At 41.8% G+C, this 18,457-nt stretch overlaps 1 protein-coding gene across 7 annotated transcripts in view; it reads right to left on the minus strand.

Annotated features, from left to right (window-relative positions):
- RBKS (ribokinase) overlaps nt 1-18,457 on the minus strand; it is a 102,265-nt gene that overhangs the window by 50,722 nt on the left and 33,086 nt on the right. For 5 of the 7 annotated variants that reach the window (XM_060186787.1, XM_060186784.1, XM_060186783.1 and 2 more), the window contains 4 exons: nt 14,964-15,027; nt 13,953-14,015; nt 10,707-10,871; nt 32-123 (listed from right to left, as the gene is read on the minus strand). In XM_060186787.1, the coding sequence (XP_060042770.1) occupies nt 32-123; nt 10,707-10,871; nt 13,953-14,015; nt 14,964-15,027 (384 nt within the window). The remainder of the gene's footprint in view (nt 1-31; nt 124-10,706; nt 10,872-13,952; nt 14,016-14,963; nt 15,028-18,457) is intronic. The other 2 variants (XM_060186786.1, XM_060186788.1) reach the window with 1 other exon arrangement.

Raw genomic sequence — 18,457 nt, forward strand, 5'->3', positions numbered from 1 at the left:
TCATGGAGTGAGAGACACCTCCCCATCTTACCTCACTTTCATTGCAGCAGAACACATCTGACAGGGTGTAGAACTGGGGGTCCAGGTCTGCAATGGCAGGAGCTGGATTGAACAATGTTTTCACTGAAAAGGAACAGAAAAGGGGTTCAAGGGGGCTGGGCGATAGTACATCAGGTTAAGCGCACATGGAGCGAGACACAAGGACGGGTGCAAGGGTCCCAGTTTGCACCTGGCCCCCACCTGCAGGGGAGTCGCTTCACAAGAGGTGAAGCAGGTCTGCAGGTGTCTATCTTTCTCTCCCCCTCTCTGTTTTTTCCTTCTCTCTCAAGTTCTCTCTGTCCTGTCCAACAACAATGACAGCAATAACAACAATAGTAATATTGGCAACAAGGATAAGGAAAAACTAGCCTCCAGGAGCGGTGAATTCGTAGTGCAGGCCCCAGAGCCCCTGGAGGCAAAAAAAAAAAAAAAAAGAAAGAAAGAAAGAAAAGGGGTTCAGAGATTATCAGCTTAACACAGTCAGGAAGAGAGATCCCCAGAGGCAGCCTGGTCTGGAAGATAGCTCAGCACACAGAGTACAAACCTTACTGTAGTGAGGCCCTGCGTTTCAGCTTTTGGACTACATGGGAGCACCATGCACAATACCAGAGGGAGCTCAGAAGATGGGAGCAATGCTTTTGCATCTTTCTCTCCTCTCTTCACAGAATTAAACAAACAAACAAACAAACAGAAACAAAGAACGGGGGCAATGAGGCTGCTCTGGGCATCACACATGCTTGAGGACCTTCGCTCATTCCTCAGGTGACACACAGACACACACACACACACACACAGGCACAAAGAGGAAAAAATATCACAAAGAGGGATGTTTCACAAAGTTAGTACACGGCACTTGCATGCAGGAGGCCCCTGGTTTCAACAGACCTACCACTGTGGACCTGGGCCCCAGTGCCACACCCTCTTAGGAATTAAAATAAATGAAAAATCAGTGTAGTAGTTACAGATAAAGAAAAATTTGAAACCTCAGTTTTCACGATGGTGTAGTACCAATGACTTTTGATTGCCATTTGCTCTACTTTTCACTTCACATTCCAGATTCCAGGGCACCAGTATTTACAACCAAGGTGATTCTAGCAAAGGGCAATAAGAAAATTAAAAAAAAAAGTTAAATGTCGTGGCATGAGAGAACATGTATGAATGCGGACAATCTGGTGGGCACTTTTATGGGACACTTTAAGTGCTCAGTTGCAAGCTGGGTCATAAATTCTTTCTTCCTTCCCCACCTCCCCTGCACCACCCAGGAGTGAATAGAGAGATGACTGAAAAGAAACAGTAAAGAGACCTGAATTTTTGTGGTAAGAGGTAGAAAGCTCATGAACACGGACCTATTTTTCCAAGCTGTGTATGTCTGTCAAAAATATGACAGCCATTCGAGCACACATTCACATGTTCACAAAAGCTTACATTCTTGGCTTCTGTGAGTCAGCAGGGACAGGGAGGTTGAGAAAAGATTTCAGTCAGAGGCTGGGAGCTGGCTCGGAGGCCTCATAAAGGAGGAGAGTGGAGAAACAGAGAACTTCCCTTGATAAAAATTCTATTTTAGACAGAGAGAGAGAGAGACTACAATATGGAAGCCTTTTCCTTTGATGTAATGAGCACCAGGCTCAAACCTGGGTCAAGTACATTGCAAAGCATCACACTATCCATGTGAGCTATCCATGTGACCCTATTAAAAAAAAATTATAGGGCACCAAAGTAAAAACCATGTGGTGAGGGGGAGGATGGACATGTGGCTTCCTGGGCCGGTGGGGGGGAGGGGGAGGGTGGGGGGGAGGGGGTGGGTGGGATGGGACACAGTCTTTTGGTGGTGGGAATAGTGTTTATGTACACACCTATTAAATTAAATTTTAGTCATATAAATCACTATTTAATTAATATGAGGGGGGGAAATTGTATGTCTAACAAAGGGACTTTTCAAAGTTAACCCAATTACCAAATAATGTGATGTTAACAATAACTATCCATTGTCTTCTTGAACCCTAAGACAGCAGGAACCTCACATTTCCACTATAGAGCCTAAACTTCCCTCAGTCCTGGAACCCTAGGGTAGGGCCCACTTTCCCATATGCTTCTCCCAATTCTTATCAAATAATATTGCATCCGCTGATTGCAACCTAATCAACACGAGTGCCACCCCAGCATGCTTCACTTCAGACTGTGTCCAGAGACTTCAGGTGTGGAATGACAACCCTTCAGCTTCATCACTCGGGTGAGACCTTTCCTTTCATAGTATTCTCTAACTCCATCCCAGGTGGTTCACTTCCTAACAAAGTCCCAAAACCTAGATATACACCAGGTTCCAGGAGATAGAGCATATGTCCACATGTATCCATAAACCAGGGCAAATATATACCTGAAAGCAGTAGTACACTAGAGTTTGCAGTGAGTACCCCCCAACACTTCATCTCCACTATTCCAACCTTTAGGTCCATGATTCTTCAACAATTTGTTTGGCTTTGTATGTTAACTCTCTTTTCAGCTGCCAGGTTCCAGATGCCATCAGGATGCCGGCCAGGATTCCCTGGACTGAAGACCCCACAAATGTGTACTGGAGCTCTGCTTCCCCAGAGACCCACCCTACTAGGGAAAGAGAGAGGCAGAATGGGAGTATGGATCGACCAGTCAACGCCCATGTTCAGGGGGGAAGCAATTACAGAAGCTAGACCTTCCACCTTCTGCAACCCACAACAACCCTGGGTCCATGCTCCCAGAGGGATAGAGAATGGGAAAGCTAGTGGGGAGGGGACAGGATATGGAGATTGGGTGGCAGGAATTGTGTGGAGTTGTACCCCCCCATCCTATGATTTTTGTTAATGTCTCCTATCTTAAATAAAAAAATGAAAAATAAAAAAATAAAATAAAAAGAAAAGTAAAAAATAAAAAAAATTAAAGAAACCATTATATTGGTTTTAAAAAACAATGGCAGGAATGATGAATGATGCAATTTAAGTTTATCATGACTACTCTATAAAAAGTGAATAAAATATTTCTTGCCTATATTTTACAGACGGCAAGCACTCTTACCAAAAGTAACTGCATACCTCAGCTTAGAGTCTGACTTCTAACTAAATTTAGGAGAGAAGTAAAGCTGCTTATTTGAAGAAAGGGCTTTTGGGAACCAGAGGTGGCATATCCAATTGAGCACACAGATTATCACGTGCAAGGACCTGGTAGAGTGAACAAAGACCTGGGTTCAAGTCCCTGGCTCCCACCCGCAGGGGAGAAGCTTCACAAGCAGTAGAACAGTACTACAAATGTCTTTCTTTCTCTTTCCCTCTCTATCTCTTACCATCTGTCCAAAAAATAAAATAAAATACATAAAAAAATTCTGCTGGGAATGGAGGAGTCATGTAGGTACTGAGCCCCAGAAATAACCCTGATAACAAAATAAACAAACAACCTCATAGTAACTAGCTCAGAAAAACAGGGCAAGAAAGTCACTCCTCCCGCCCCCAGCCTAAGAAAACCGTGGGAAGGTTGGGGGACCCAAAACACTGGCGTCCGCAAATCCTCACACTAGAGGGTTCTGTTCTATGTCTGGTGCAGTACAAAGTCTCCAAGCTCAGGCTGTGAGCTGGACTCTCTTACTGGACATGACAAGGTGGCTGGCCAAGGTTGGTTTGCCAAATGGAAAAGGACTAAAGTGGCATTAAAAGATATTTTGTCAATGTTTCCAGTTTATAAATGAAAATAAAAAGAAGATATTTTGTCTCCTACCTAGAATTTAATCTTGGCAATTTTACAGTCGTAATTATTTATAATTGTTCCTGTAATGTTCCATTTGCTTTGAAATGGATATAAAGACCAGAGCCAACATGCATAATTTCAGCACATGGGTTGAGGCTTCAGTGCCACCGGGGGCCCGACCTCAGGCAGTGTGGCCCAGAGAGGAGGGGCCCAGAGCGGGTGCTGGTGAGGCTTTGGTTGTGCATCTGTGGGCTCTCTCTTTTTTGTTCTGGTGAAACAGCAGGAGAGCTCTGAGACAGGGCACTCACGGGCTCTTCTTCTGTGACTTGGGCAGCAAACACTCAAAACTTAGGCAGCACCTTGGACATTATGGTGTATGGGTTTTACTTGTTTGGAGACACTGTTCATAATGACTCAGGTTTTTGGCATCAATGGAATGCCTTTTGTAAGGTGTGGTCTTTTCACACTGCTAGAGTAGCAGTGTCCTGTGTGTGAGGGCCTGAGTTCAACACGGGAGTTCCTTGGAGGGGGTGATTTAGTATCTCTCCTTTTCCTCCCTGTGTCCTCTTCCTCTCTCCTCCTCCTTGTCCTCTCTTTCTCTCTCAAATATAAAGAATGAAAAAGTGGAGCAAGGAGGCCACTCAACAGTCTTGCTCTGGGTTTGCCCCCTGAGGCCACATAAAAAAAAGTGTAGTTTTAGAGGCAGAAATTAGGTCTTAGAGTCTGAAATCTTGCCTTCCTGCTTTCTTCCCTTCCTTTTCCTTTGTTCTTGCAGTGGAGGGGGGTAGGCACCGATGTCTCACAAACGCAAATTTTCACCATTCCTGAACCAACTTTTCATTCTTTTTACTTCAGGACAGTGCACATGGCAAGGCATGTACCTTACTAGTGAACTCTCTCTTGGTCTCTGAAATCCTGGTTTCTACACTTCAGTAAGTATAAAAACACTGGCAAGCTAGGCACTTCACTCTCTGAGTCTTGGTCTTTTCACTTTCAGTCTAGGAGAAAAGCATCTACTTCGTCTTTGCTGTAAGTTTTTTTCCTTCCTTTTAAGAAATTTTTATTTATTGATTGATTGATTATTGGATAGGGACAGAAAGAAGTTTGAGAGGGAAGTGGGAGACAGAGGTAGATGGAGACGCACCTGCAGCACCACTTCACCACTCGTGAAGTTTCCCTCTGCAGATGGGCTTTAGCTCAGTTACTTGTGTTACCTGGCTGCTGTCATAAGTTTTTTCCCCCCTAAGGATCAGATAGTTTTGAAAGTGTCTTACAAACTGTAAAGTACATATGGGTGCAAACTATTACTATCTCCAGTGTTATTATGTAGGAAATAGCATACAGAATGAAGACGCAAGAAATACTAGCTGCTAGTTGTAAAATGACAAGTTGGCTAAGAGGTCTGTGGCCCACCATCACCTGTCCTTCACCCTGGTGCCCCAGGCTCCCCAGCTCTTCAACTGTGAGGGAAGACCCCGTTTCCAGACTCCCTCCTTCCCACCCAAATGACAGCCCACCATCCAAAGAGATCTAGCCTCACCCGTGAAAGGTAAGCTCCTCCACTGTGGCAGCTACCACTTTCTCTCCTCCACGGGTGGGGTGTGTGCCAGATAACTAGAGTAGGACAGAGGAAACTGTGATCTTGGGAAGCCAGGGATGGCAGGAAAGAAAGGAGGAGTTCTATGAATATATGATTTGACCTACACAAGGTAAGACAGAGTATGAATGGAGCGGCATGTTGAGTGAATCTTGCACAGGTAGGATGAGTACAGAGCAGGGAAGTCACCACTAGCATTAGATTTTGTCTCTCAGAATCCATGAAAATGGAACCAAATGGGTTTGAGATTTGAATTATTTATTTATTCACTGCCTCCAGGGTTATCGCTGGGGCTCGGTGTCTGCACTACAAATCCACTGTTCTGGGAGGCTGTTTTTTTTTTTCCATTTTCATTGCCCTTATTGTTGTTATCATTGTTATTGCTGTTATTGCTGCTGTTGTTGGATAGGACAGACAGAAATTGAGAGAGGGTAAGACAGAGAGGGGGAGAGAAAGACACCTGCAGACTTGCTTCACCACTTGTGAAGCGACTCCCTTGCAGGTGGGGAGCTGGGGGTTTTTGAATTATTTTTTGACAGCTTGAATTCCATTAAAAATACACCAAATCTCAGTGAGGATTTCCACAGCAGATTGTTTGACTAAGGGACATTTTGTGACATCAGGACATTCATTAAAATAATCTTGAGGGGAGCTGGTCAATGGCGCAATGTGTCAAGCAAACATATTACCATGGGCAAGGACCCAGGTTTGAGCCTGGAGGGGCGGAGCTTCCTGAGCAGTGAAGAAGCAAGTACTGCAGGTGTCTCTCGGTCTCTCTCCCTCTCTAGCTTCCCTCTCAATTTCTCTCTGTCCTGCTGAATAAAGCAAAGGAAAAAAATGGCCACCAGGAGCAGTGGATTTGTCGTGCAGGCACTGAGCCCTGGATAATCCTGGAGGCAGCAACAACAAAACAAAACCAAAACTTGAACACAGTGGTTACACAAAAGACCTTCATGTCTGAGGCTCTGGGTCCCCCAGTTTAATCCCTAGCACCAGCATATGCCAAAGCTGAGCAGTGCTCTGATTTAAAAACAATGTAGGGGCCCAGGCAGTGGCGCACCTGGTACAGCGCACACATTACCATGTGCAGGGACCCGGGTTAAAGTCCCAGATCCCTACTTGCAGGAGGGAAGCTTCATGAGCAGTAAAGTAGTGGTCCAGGTGTCTCTCTCTCTCTCTCTCTCTCTCTCACTATTTTCCACTCTCTCCTCCCCCTCTCAGTTTCTCTGTCCTAACAAATTAAAATACAATAATATAAAAACTGTAAAACAGAAAAAGTCCTCCACAATTATCATTTCAGTGGCTTATTTTCCATTTATTGCTATGTAGAGAATACTACTGAGTTGTCAGAAAAAACATGACATTTTTTAAGGCTTTTCTATGCAAAAATGTGTTATGAATTTCCCAACAACCTAATATATACTTTGGGAAGAATAACTTATACAAACACACACATAGAGTACACCACCACTTACTTTTTAAAAAATTCAATTTTGCTATCTTAATGGCAAAACTTTATCTGAAAAGCCAATGTGAATTTCTATTTTCTTAATGTGAGTCAAAGAACTACTGTCACAAATTCAAGAAAAAATCTAATGGCTTAGAGAGGCTAATTTTTTTGTTGTTGAGAAAATAATGTTGAGGTTGGCATATTACCTTAATTTTAATTTAAAGAAACCAAACGTCTTTCACATTAGGGGCCCAGGTTGAATATGTGACAAGGTCAACAGCCAGAAGTGAGCAGTGCTCTGGACAAAGATAGGGGTTGGGAGGGGTAGGGGAGAGAAGGTAAATAGAAGGGAGAAGGAATTTGGGCCTATGTAGATTTAACTACACCTAGGCTGGCATCACATTTTACTTCAATCTTAAACTGACTCTGTAGGGAAGTATTTCTACATGTATTTAACAAGCAAAGCTTAAAAAAAAAATCAGACAATTCTGCTAAGATCATAAGCTAACAAGAAACAGGACTGGGATTCTAACTTGGAAGTTGCTTCCCTTACTAAAAAGAAGCTAACAGAAAGAAATTTCTGGATCTTTTTACGAGTTTGCTATTTGCTGGGGTAGCAGAGGGGGAGTGGGTGGGAGCAGAGATAAATGGAGATTAGCTACAGGCTGGTAAGTATGGAAACTGAGTGGTGGGTTTCATTATACAATTCTGCCTGCTTCTGATGCCTGAAACTTTTCAAAATTAAAGGTCAAACAAAACAAAAGTAGCTGCTCAAAGGATATTAACAACATAGAAAATATTATACATAATAATCTTTTACTGTGAATAGAAAATATGACTTTCTTTTTTTACTGAGACTTTTGAGTCCTGACTCAGTGAGAGAGAGAGAGAGAGAGAGACCACAGCATCAAAGCCCTCAGTGCTGTAGGACTTCCATATAGGGTGTCAGTGCTTGAACCTAGGTCACTTACATGACAAAGCAGGTGTTCTTCTCACCCCATTTCCTTTTTAAAAGGAGAAAGGACTAACCTTAGTTCAAGACTTATTTATCAGAGTGAGAAGAAGAGGGAGAGAGATGTAATGCCAGGGATTGAATTTGGGACCTCATGCCTGAGAGTCCAACACTTTATCTAATGCATCACCTCCTGACTTTCAGAACTGATGCTTGATTGCTAAAGATGTTCATCAAAATGTATCTGGCCAGTGGTTACATATCACATGCACTTTAATCTCTGCTTCTCAGCGTGGAAGTCATTCTACTCTCATAGGCTCACCCAATGATGGCCATTTTGACCAATGCCAGGCCACTTGCTCACCTAGGGTCCTAGTCAGGGAATCTTTGGAGTTCCTCACAGATACTATGGGCCTAGACCTTTAAGCGATCCCTCTCTTTACCACCACTGGTCACTTCATTCAGGAATATCATTGTTAGCCCTTTTGTGGGCCTCTCCAGGGCCTTCCCCTCACCACAAACTAGCAATGGTAAGGACTGCCCTATTCTCTGGAGGAGAGCTGGGTCATCCTACTCTGCCACTTGAGGAGGACTGGTCCTGTAATGTGCGCAGCCATAGAAGAGACTATGGACTTTAAACTTACACTGACATGGACCTCGAGGTTACACAGGCTCCTGTGCTATATATGAATATATACGGGCCCAAGGTCGGACCTATGTGGTAAATAGTAATATGTATTTATATATTTTTTCCAAGTTTGGGAACCACTTTCTCCTCTAATCTAGCTTTCATGTTCTATTCTCCACTCTGACACTAACCTCCCAGATAACATTTCTAGGCCACTGTCATGTTAACTATTAAGTTCAGGCAAATATTACTATAGTCCTGGGCTCCTAGGAACATACCTAACAGAGACACCCGAGCTTCTCTTCACTTTGGGTCCCTGTTCTCATTGTCTCTAATCCTACTCATTTGTCCCCATTATATTAAATATTTTGTCTTGCTTTATATTTTTACTACCATTCAACCACCAAGCTGCAGATGCTACTTTTATCCCATCCTGATCCCCCTGGGAAGGTGACCTTGCCAAGGTGTCCCAGAACCTCTACTCTGCAGAGCCCTACTAGGGAAAAATAGATTCAGGTTGGGAGAATGGACCCACTGGCCAACAGCCATGTCCAGTGGAGAAGCAATTACAGATGCCAGAATTCCTTCTTTTTGCACCCCAAAATGAATTTTGGTCCACATCTCAGAGGGGGAAATGTTAGGGGAAGATCACCAGAGGTCTCTGAACCCCACTTCCATGGGTACCCAGAACTTTTGCACCATCACTGAGAGGGAAGAGAATCTGGAGAACACCAAGGAAGTCAGGTACAGTTTTGTTTATCTGAGGGGAAAGAGGAAAAAGGATAAAGGAAGGATAGCTTACAATGATGACTTCAATACAACAACAATAATAGCTACAACAACAATAAAAAACAAGGGCAACAAAAGGGAAAATAAATAACTATAAAAAAATTTTTAAAAAAGAAAGGAAATGAAGATGGGGGCTTTATAGTAGATAAAAACAGGCATCAGCTTCTACATGGGGTCATCCATCTTTGCCCAAATGGCCCACAAGCTGCCTTTTCATTTTCCTGTTTAAATGGTTAAAATATGGGGGGGGGGTAAGACCATGAGGAATACTTAGATAAAGTTAGGGTGAGGAAAGCCTTTAACAATGGAATAAAAAAAAAATCACTCTCTTGAGTCATAAATACAAAAAAAAAAAAAAAAGATAGAGTAGAAGTCAAGGAACTTAAACTAAATACTATTCAGCAGTCTAAAAAAAGACTATATTGTGCCCTCTGGGACAAAATGAATGGAACTGGCAACAATTATTCTTAGTGAAGTAAGTAAGGAAATGAAAGACAACTACAGGATGATTTCACTCACATGTGGAATATACAGAATTATAACACATGAAATTGAAAAAAGAAAATATAAATACATAGTCAGCCCATATCTATGACCTTGGGAGAACTATGGTGGTTATGGCTGGAGAGGGGTAGGGGCACAGAACCTTGGTGCTGGGAGTGGTATAGAATTATACCCCTATTCTTTTATAATCTTATAAATCATTAATAAAAATACAATGATAACAATTATAAGTCATTCCACTTTCTAGGGTCTGCCTTGAACAATGGGCTGCTGCAGAGGTTTTAGTGATTTGATTGTTTAATTTTTGAGAACCAGAATGAAGACCTCTATTGTGAGATTTCAGAAGTATTACTAACATAGTTTGGGTTTTCACGCCCTTTGTAAGGCTTTCTAGCTTCATGAGGAACTGTAATGTGACTCCAGAGCTCTAGTCCACTAGGGAAAGATAGGTGGGAGGTATGGACTGGCCTGCCAATGCCCATGTCCAGCAGAGAAGCAATCACAGAAGCCAGAACTCCCACCTTCTGTACCACCAAAACAATTTTGATCCATATTCCCTGGGAGGAAGAAGTGATAGGAGGAAGAGGATAAGACGGCTCTGAACTCCAGCTCAGCACCCGGGAAGAGAGGAGGAAAAGGAGAGGGACACTTGGATGTAGTAATGATGACATGAGTGGTTTGGAGGGGAAGTGAGGACTGGATCAGGAAGAAAAAGGGGGAAATTATGTGCAAATGTAGACAGATAGTTGTAGAGATGATGGTTGACCTTAGGAGAACTGTGGTCACTTTCAGCAGGGAGACTGGGGATTCAGAACTCTGGTGGTGGGAATGGTGTGGAAGTATACCCCTGTTGACACGTAATTTTGTAAATCAATATTAAATCACTAATAAAAAAAGAACTATAAGATGATTGCAAACCCCACAGACAGGATAAAGAATATCTTATTCCTGAGAAAATATAACATTGATGAGTTTGAAAGGTCAACTTTTGCTTAGATGGGGTAAAAGCTTGTGTAGCATAAAGAACATGTAAGGTCACCTCCGCTGCTGCGGGCCATCGCCAGAGCTCCCAAAGAAGTTGCTGGACTGATTTCAAGCTGGCAGAGCATGACTCTGGCTCTGCTAATGACACTGACTGCGCCCCTCAGGTCTTCAGTATTCAAAAGCAAATTTGCACCAGCCACTATAACGATGATATTCTGGCCTGTGAAGAATTTCTGCATATTAATATAAAAACCAAGCAAAGCCAAGCAATGATCTTCTGCAGTGTTTAGACTCACCAGTAGATATGCCATTATACAAAACACACTATAAATATTAATCGTAAATATTTTGAAGCCATTTGGGCTAATTTTGGCTTTCCTAGTGTGCCCTCTTTAATAATATCCTTGTAAGACTGATTATTCTGAGCAAAATCTCAAACCAGATTTCCCTTATCAGTATGCAAGGAGTATTAGTTGAGAAATGATATATCACATACTTTAGAATTTTCTTTTGCAGGAAATGGCTGGTGCAATACATGTGGTGAAGATTCCCAATCCTCAATGACAGATGTCATAATGATGAGTATAAATAGGAATAAACTTGCCTAATGCTACAAATGAAGGCTCTGGAGGGCACAATCACTTCATGTGTGGACCCTAGGGTGTTCTGAAAAGTTATCTTGCAACTTAAAACACATTTTGTAATGTGCAACAGATGGAAAATAGTATGAGGTCACTTAAATTGGGGAGGGGAAGGTTTAGCTAACACTGCATCAGATCAAAGAGAACAAAGGCCAAGAGGCCTATGCACGTATTGGTAGTGCCACCTCAACAGGGCAGGGTGGTGGTACATTTTACCTGTTGGGTGGACATTTAAGAGCTGGGCTGTCCCATGTGGCAACCATGAGCACAAGCTACACGTGACCATGGAGCACTTGAAATCTGGTTTGTACCAAGTGAGATGTGTTTACTTGTACAGTACAGAGCACGTGTTAAAGACAGTACAAAGAAAAGGATATAAGCAATCTCAATCATTTTAAAGGACATTTTTCCTTACATCTGGAAAGGGCAGTAAGTTGGGCCTCTGAGGTGGTGGGGATGTACTGTGTTAAGATTAATTTTTAAAAAATTAATTTCATGTTTGTTTGTTTTTTAATGTGGCTAATGGAAAACTTCACACTTGATCTTAGCCTGAAGACTGAGAAAAACAACTGGAAGTTGAGTTTACGTATGTGGCTCACACAATATTCCTAGTGGACAGCCCTGATCTTGAGGGACAAGTTTCCAGTCATTTCGGGTGCTCCAGGCTGCTCCAGGCCGCTCTCATATAGACGTGACCTGAAATTACCTCCAAACGCAGAACACATGCTGGCCTATCGTTTTACCACAGATGTGTTTCTTGGCCACAAGGAGGACTTAATAAAAGCAGGGATGGTTCAGCATAAACCCAGCCTTGCACTGGAAAAATGCAAAGTGCCCACACACTGAAAGACGAGTGCGTCCTGCCTTTTCTCCTTCAATGACCTCATTCTCTCTGCTGAAGTCAACTGCTGCTTCAATGTCGCTGACTCCTAAATCCACATTTCTGGATTGACCTGAGCTGATGAGCAAGTCCAAGACCACAGTTGCTTGCTGGGCACTGCCAAGTAGCTCATCGGGTCCTTTGGTTTAATTAGATTCATTACTTTATCTCCCTGCTTGTTCCTTCATCTAACAGAGCTGACATTCCCTCACAGAGGACCTGTGATAGTTTTTCTATTACAATCTACACTCTTAGGGAATTTCTGCACACTAAATTCCTGGCAGATTTATCATAATAGGTGCTCAGTGGACAGTATTTATATCTTTGCAAGCTAAATGAAGCATTTTGCTGCAGATAAGGAGTAAGTGGAACTTGAGGATATATCCCTAGCATACAAGTGATATTAAGACAGGGGAAGATGACTTAAGATGTAGCTTAAAGTGACGGACTTTCTGTTGTTTAATCTTCTGTCTTTAAGTGGGATGCATCTTCCATTGCTATTTTATTGCAACATTGGGACCACTAAAGTAGAGATAAAAAGACAATATTTTCTGTAAGAATTACCTTCCAAAATTGTATCATAAATGAAAGACATACTGTGAAAAACCCCAATTTAACACAATGCATACAGACCACTCTCTATGCAAAAGCTTCTGTCTGTGGTGCCCCATGAAGTGCTTGGTCCTTCTGAAAATTATTTTATAAAATTATATGCAGGCATTCTTAGTGATCAAACATTATCTATTCGCCTACCTACATATGACCTGTCTTTATTGTGGAAAAAAGAGAGGCCAGAACATTGTTCTGTCATTTCTTTTTTCTCTTTCTTTCTTCCCCCTCCTCTCTCTCTCTCTCTCTCATAGAGACAGAGAAGGCAGAGAGGTAGACAGAAAGAGGGAGAGAGAAAGAGGGAGAGAGAAAGATGGAGAGAGAAAGAGGGAGAGAGAGAGAGAGACTGAGACCACATCATCAAAGTTTCCTTCAATGCAGTGTGTGTGTGTGTGTGTGTGTGTGTGTGTGTGTGTGTGTAGAGGGTGTTCTGGGTCACACACATGGCAAATTAGAACACTATTCAAGTGAACTATTTTGCCCTCCCTGACCTGCCATTTTATAACATGTTGGGGAGCAAACCCAGAACTAATGCTGAGTCATCTCACTAACCCATAGATGAAAGTAGTCGGCAGAAGTCACAAAAACTTTATGTTGAAGATAAAGGGAAGTTATTGGTTTTAAAGACACATATTTCAACTGTTAGGAGACCTTGAGACAGACTGAACTGTATATATAGACTTTTGAGATTTGATTGCTGCTTAAAGAGCTGGCAAGATTGAACACTAATGATAAGTAAGTAATTAGTTGCTGCCATTTGCTCAGTAAATTGTCTATAAATATGATTCATCAACTTTCTTTTGAGCCTATCTATTTACATTTATTTACCTAGTTTAACTGAAGTGACAGATGAGTACTTAACTGCTTCTGGAGACAAATATGAATTATGAGTTCAAATGAAGGGTAATGGGATGTTACAAGAGGTAGGTGTTATTCTGAGGCCACCAGAACACATCAGATGTGTTGGGATGGACAATTTAATCTTGGAATGATAAACATGGGAGGTAGAAATAAAGAAAACATTGCCATTTAGCATGGAAAGCGCATGCTTCAGGTCTTGGGAGCAGAGGCTGGAGGGAGAGATTCATAGGACTTGGCTGAAAATATAATTAAGGTGAAAATTCTCTGGTTCTGTTTTCTGAAATGACACTCCTATATGCAAAACACATACCTTCATTATTGACAATTATAGAAGCAGTTCCTGTAGCAGCATCTTTAGTCTGATATGCAAATTCTAAAAGGAAAAAAAGAGTGATATTCATGTATATTCAGCCTGGCATGGATCATCTATTTTAGCAATTTCAATGCACCACTAATCCTGGGAAAAACTTTTTAACCTTTAACCATCTGGAATGATATAAAAGAAGGAAGTAATTAGTACTAATTTATACCCATCACCTATACATGGAGGAAAACACAAATTTTTACACTCAGTGGCACCTTTCTCTATATTAGTAACTACCCACCAAACCACCCCCACTTCCAATTCCCCCAAATTACTCATGCATATTTTTTTCTAGACCTCCATATTTCATTTCTTCAGTGAAAGAAATGACAGCTTTGAGATGGAAATCTAAAGGTCAAACCTATAAAATGAATTGTTTGATTTTCTTCATCCTCTTGAGTTTTGAATCTCATCAAGAATTATGGTCTGGCATAGAAATGGAAATACTGGTAGCAGGCAGCCTTTGGCAGCAGTTGAAGAACCCTGAACTTGAGCCAAAGAGCTGTACTCAGGTCTTGATTCCCCCTCCAGCTCAACTGAGCTGCTCTTGGACCATTTCAAAACCTCTCTGGTCTTTGCTTTTCTTTGTTGGGAAATGACAATGCCAGTCTCAGTGGTTCCTAAGATCACTTCCAGCAATGACATTCAATGACTTTTCTTAAAAAAAAAAAAAAGTCTTTTGTGGACACAACATCTGTTTTTCCCTTGGCACTTGTACCACAAATATTTCCGTGAGGTGAAGCTTTGTAACCTCCTATATTTTTATTCCTGTCTGGGGTCAAGTGCCAAAAAGAATTAACCAACAGGATGTTTGAGCAAGACTTGACAAAGTGGTGCACAGAAATGGCCTGACCACCAGAGGAGGATCTAATGTTTCTCTTCTACATTCCACTTCTCTGTATCCTGATCACAGATGAAAGCTATACAGAGTAACTTTAAAAGAATATGAAATTCTACCTGTAGAAATATCATTCTGTTTTAGATTTTCTATGTAGTTATTGCCAAAAGAGTCTTTGCCAACCTGTACCAAAAAAAAAAAAAAGATGAATGTTAGATCTTTTACATTTAGTAAAATGCTACAATGTGGTTTTTAGAATACTTAGCATTTTGAAAGGGCAGATCTGCACAGTACTTTATAAACATTAACTAATTAATCTTCTTAATGTAAGAAGATGCTAGACTTGATTTGAGCCCAAAGAATTGTTATATTCTAATGCTCCACTTATGTGCCACCCAACATGTGAAGTGTTTCAATAGTAATTGTCAGAGTTCTACAGTTTCAGTCTCATGTTAATAAGTCCATGTGAAATTCCCCACTGGGAGAAAGCTGCTCATTACAAAGTGCTGCCAAGGGGAGAGTTCCTGGGTAGAAAGTCATCTAGCAAAGGGTTCCTTTTTTGGGAGGCTGGGATTGATCTACAAGGTAGGTACCACATCATACTATTTCTTAGGTTCAAGATTCATACTAGAAACAGATTATTTTCTCATCATCTCTTATATCATGCAACTCTCTCCATGGGCAAAGTGTTTAAGAGTTGGGAACATATCATTATAAGAATGTTGTTGGGGGTTAAGAAAAGACTACCCCGGGGGCCAGGCGGTGGCACACCAGGCTAAGTGCACATACTACGAAGCATAAGGACACGCACAGGATCCCAGTTCGAGCCCCCAGCTCCCCACCTGCAGGGGAGTTGCTTCACAAGGGGGAAGCAAGTATGCAGGAAGTTTTCTTTCTCTCTTCCTCTCTGACTTCCTCATCATTCTCAGTTTCTCTCTGTTCTATCCAAAAAATTGAATAAATGGCCACAGGAACAGTGGATTCATAGTGCAGGCACTGAGCCCTAGGGATAATCCGAGATACAAAACAAAACAAAACAAAAACAAAAAAAAAACTCAAACCAAACCAAAACAAAAACACTCCTAAGTCTTGTGGAGCCTGATACAAATTAAAGCAAAGAAACTTCTCTCATTTTCCCCTATCAATTTTGCATAGGCTAGTTCTGTTCCAGGTGAATGTCAAGAGCAAAAGGTGGTAACAAGATGACATTAGGAAATGGAGAAACATGAAGTAGGATTGTTGGAGGGGAGGAGGGCACCTGAAGAAGCTGACAGTGCTGAGGACAAATAACATCAGCAGCAGCAACTATAATCCCCAGTGGAGTATCACTTGTGCCAGAAGTAGAATCGGGAAGGGACTTCACACATAGGGCAAATGCATCTTGCAGGTGGGCGCAGTGTGTTCAAGGCTGTGGTGCTACCTGTCTTCTTCCCGTCCAGGAATTACCTGACTGGCTACATCCCTCAGGGAGGATTATGGATCCAGAGTTACTGTGATAAGCAAATCTGTTGGTTGGCCTTCTAAACTCTTATGTGAAAAGTAGAACAAAATACTTTGCTTTTTACCTTCTTCAACATTCCCCTGTCAGAAATAAGAAACTGACAAATGAAAAACAGTGGAGAAGTAAAGATAGTGCTGTAGTATTCAGAGGAGTCAATTCTGGCTCCATCACGTCGGTATCTAGGCCATAATGCTACTCTGAATAAGTGCTAACCAGACAAAGAATAGGAAGACAATAATTTTACTAGAGAGTTGTGTGACTCTGGGCCAAGTATTATTATTATTACTTTTTTAAATATTTTATTTATTTATGAGAAAGACAGAGGAGAGAGAAAGAACCAGACATCACTCTGGTACATGTGCTGCCGGGGATTGAACTCAGGACCTCATGCTTGAGAGTCCAAAGCTTTATCACTGCGCCACCTCCCGGACCACCAAGTATTATTTTTTAACTTCATTTTTTGTTAATGATTTAATGTTGATTTACAAAATTACCATCAGAGTTCCGTGTCCCCATTTCCTCCCTTGGAAACTGCAGTGGTTCTCAGGGTCACAGATATAGGTTGACTATTATTTTTATAATCTATCTATCTATCTGTATATTTTTTTGTCCATTTTTTTCCCTATGGTCCTGCCTTCTCTTCCTTTTTAAGTCACACCTATTACTACTTCCGAGTGTTCTTCCTTTTTTCCTCTTCACTCTCTGCATCCTGATGTAACTGGAGCTCAGAGCCCTCTACTCCTAATATCTTCCCCTAATATCCCTCCACATTTGGTAGTATAGGACAAAATTCTTTCTGAGGTGCAGAAGGTAGGAGTTATGGCTTCTGTAATTGCTTCTCTGCTGGACATGGCCATTGGCAGGTCAATCCATACCCCCAGCCTGTTTCTGTCTTTCCCTAGTAGGGTAGGGCTCTGGAGAGATGAGGTTCTGGGACATGTTGGTGAGGTTATCTGCTCATGGACTTCAGGATGGAACCATAGTAGTATCTGCAACTTGGTGGCTGAAAGGCAGTAAATTATGAGGCAGGACAAAATGTTTAATAAATAGGAACCAGAAAGTAATAGGAATAGAGCAGGTGAGAATAGGGGTTTTAGCATGGAAAGAAGCTAGGAAGTCTACATTAGGTATATTCCTAGCGGCCCATGATTTTAGTGATTTTTGCTTGAGATTGACAGTTAATATACAGATGGACTTAACATATTGTCTGGGAAGATGGTGTCAGAGTTGAGACTAGAACTAGAAAGCTGGATCAGGGCAGAGAGTAGCTCCCAAACTTGAAGAATAAATACAATTAACTGTTTACTACATTGATCTGACCCAGGGCCCATAATATATATTCATATTTAGCACTGGAGTTCTAACTCTGAATCCGTGTCAGTCTGGGCAAGTATTTAAACTTTTTTTTTTATTATCTTTATTTATTGGATAGAGACAGACAGAAATCGAGAAGGTAGGGGAGATAGAGAGGGAGAAAGAGAGACACCTGTAGACCTGCTTCACTGCTTGTGAAACTTTCACCCTACAGGTGGGGACTGAGGGTTTGAACCTAGATCCTTGAGCACTGGAACATGTGTGCTCAACCAGGTGTACCACCACCCAGCCCCTTGGGCAAGTAATTTCTTTTTTTTTTTAATATTTATTTATTTTCCCTTTTGTTGCCCTTGTTGTTTTATAGTTGTGATTATTATTGTTGTTCTTGATGTTGTCATTGTTGGATAGGACAGAGAGAAATGGAGAGAGATGGGGAAGACAGAGGGGGGAGAGAAAGATAGTCACCTGTAGACCTGCTTTACCGTTTGTGATGCGACGACACCCCTCCCACCCCCTCAGGTGGGGAGCTGGGGCTCAAACTGGGATCCTTAATCTGGTCCTTGTGCTTCGCACCATGTGTGCTTAACCTGCTGTGCCCAACTCCCAGGCAATATTTTTTAACTATCTCTAGGCCTCAGTTTCCTTGGCTGGCAGGTCACAGCAAGGTTTCTGAGAGGCTAAAATAAATGTGTGTGAAAACATTGTCTCAAATTGCAGGATTAAATAATAGCCTGTTACTGTCATCATTCTCACCACCACCACTACCATCACCACTACCATCACCATCACCAACACGAT

The sequence above is a fragment of the Erinaceus europaeus genome, chromosome 3 (assembly GCF_950295315.1).
Source record: "Erinaceus europaeus chromosome 3, mEriEur2.1, whole genome shotgun sequence".
NCBI lineage: Eukaryota > Metazoa > Chordata > Mammalia > Eulipotyphla > Erinaceidae > Erinaceus > Erinaceus europaeus.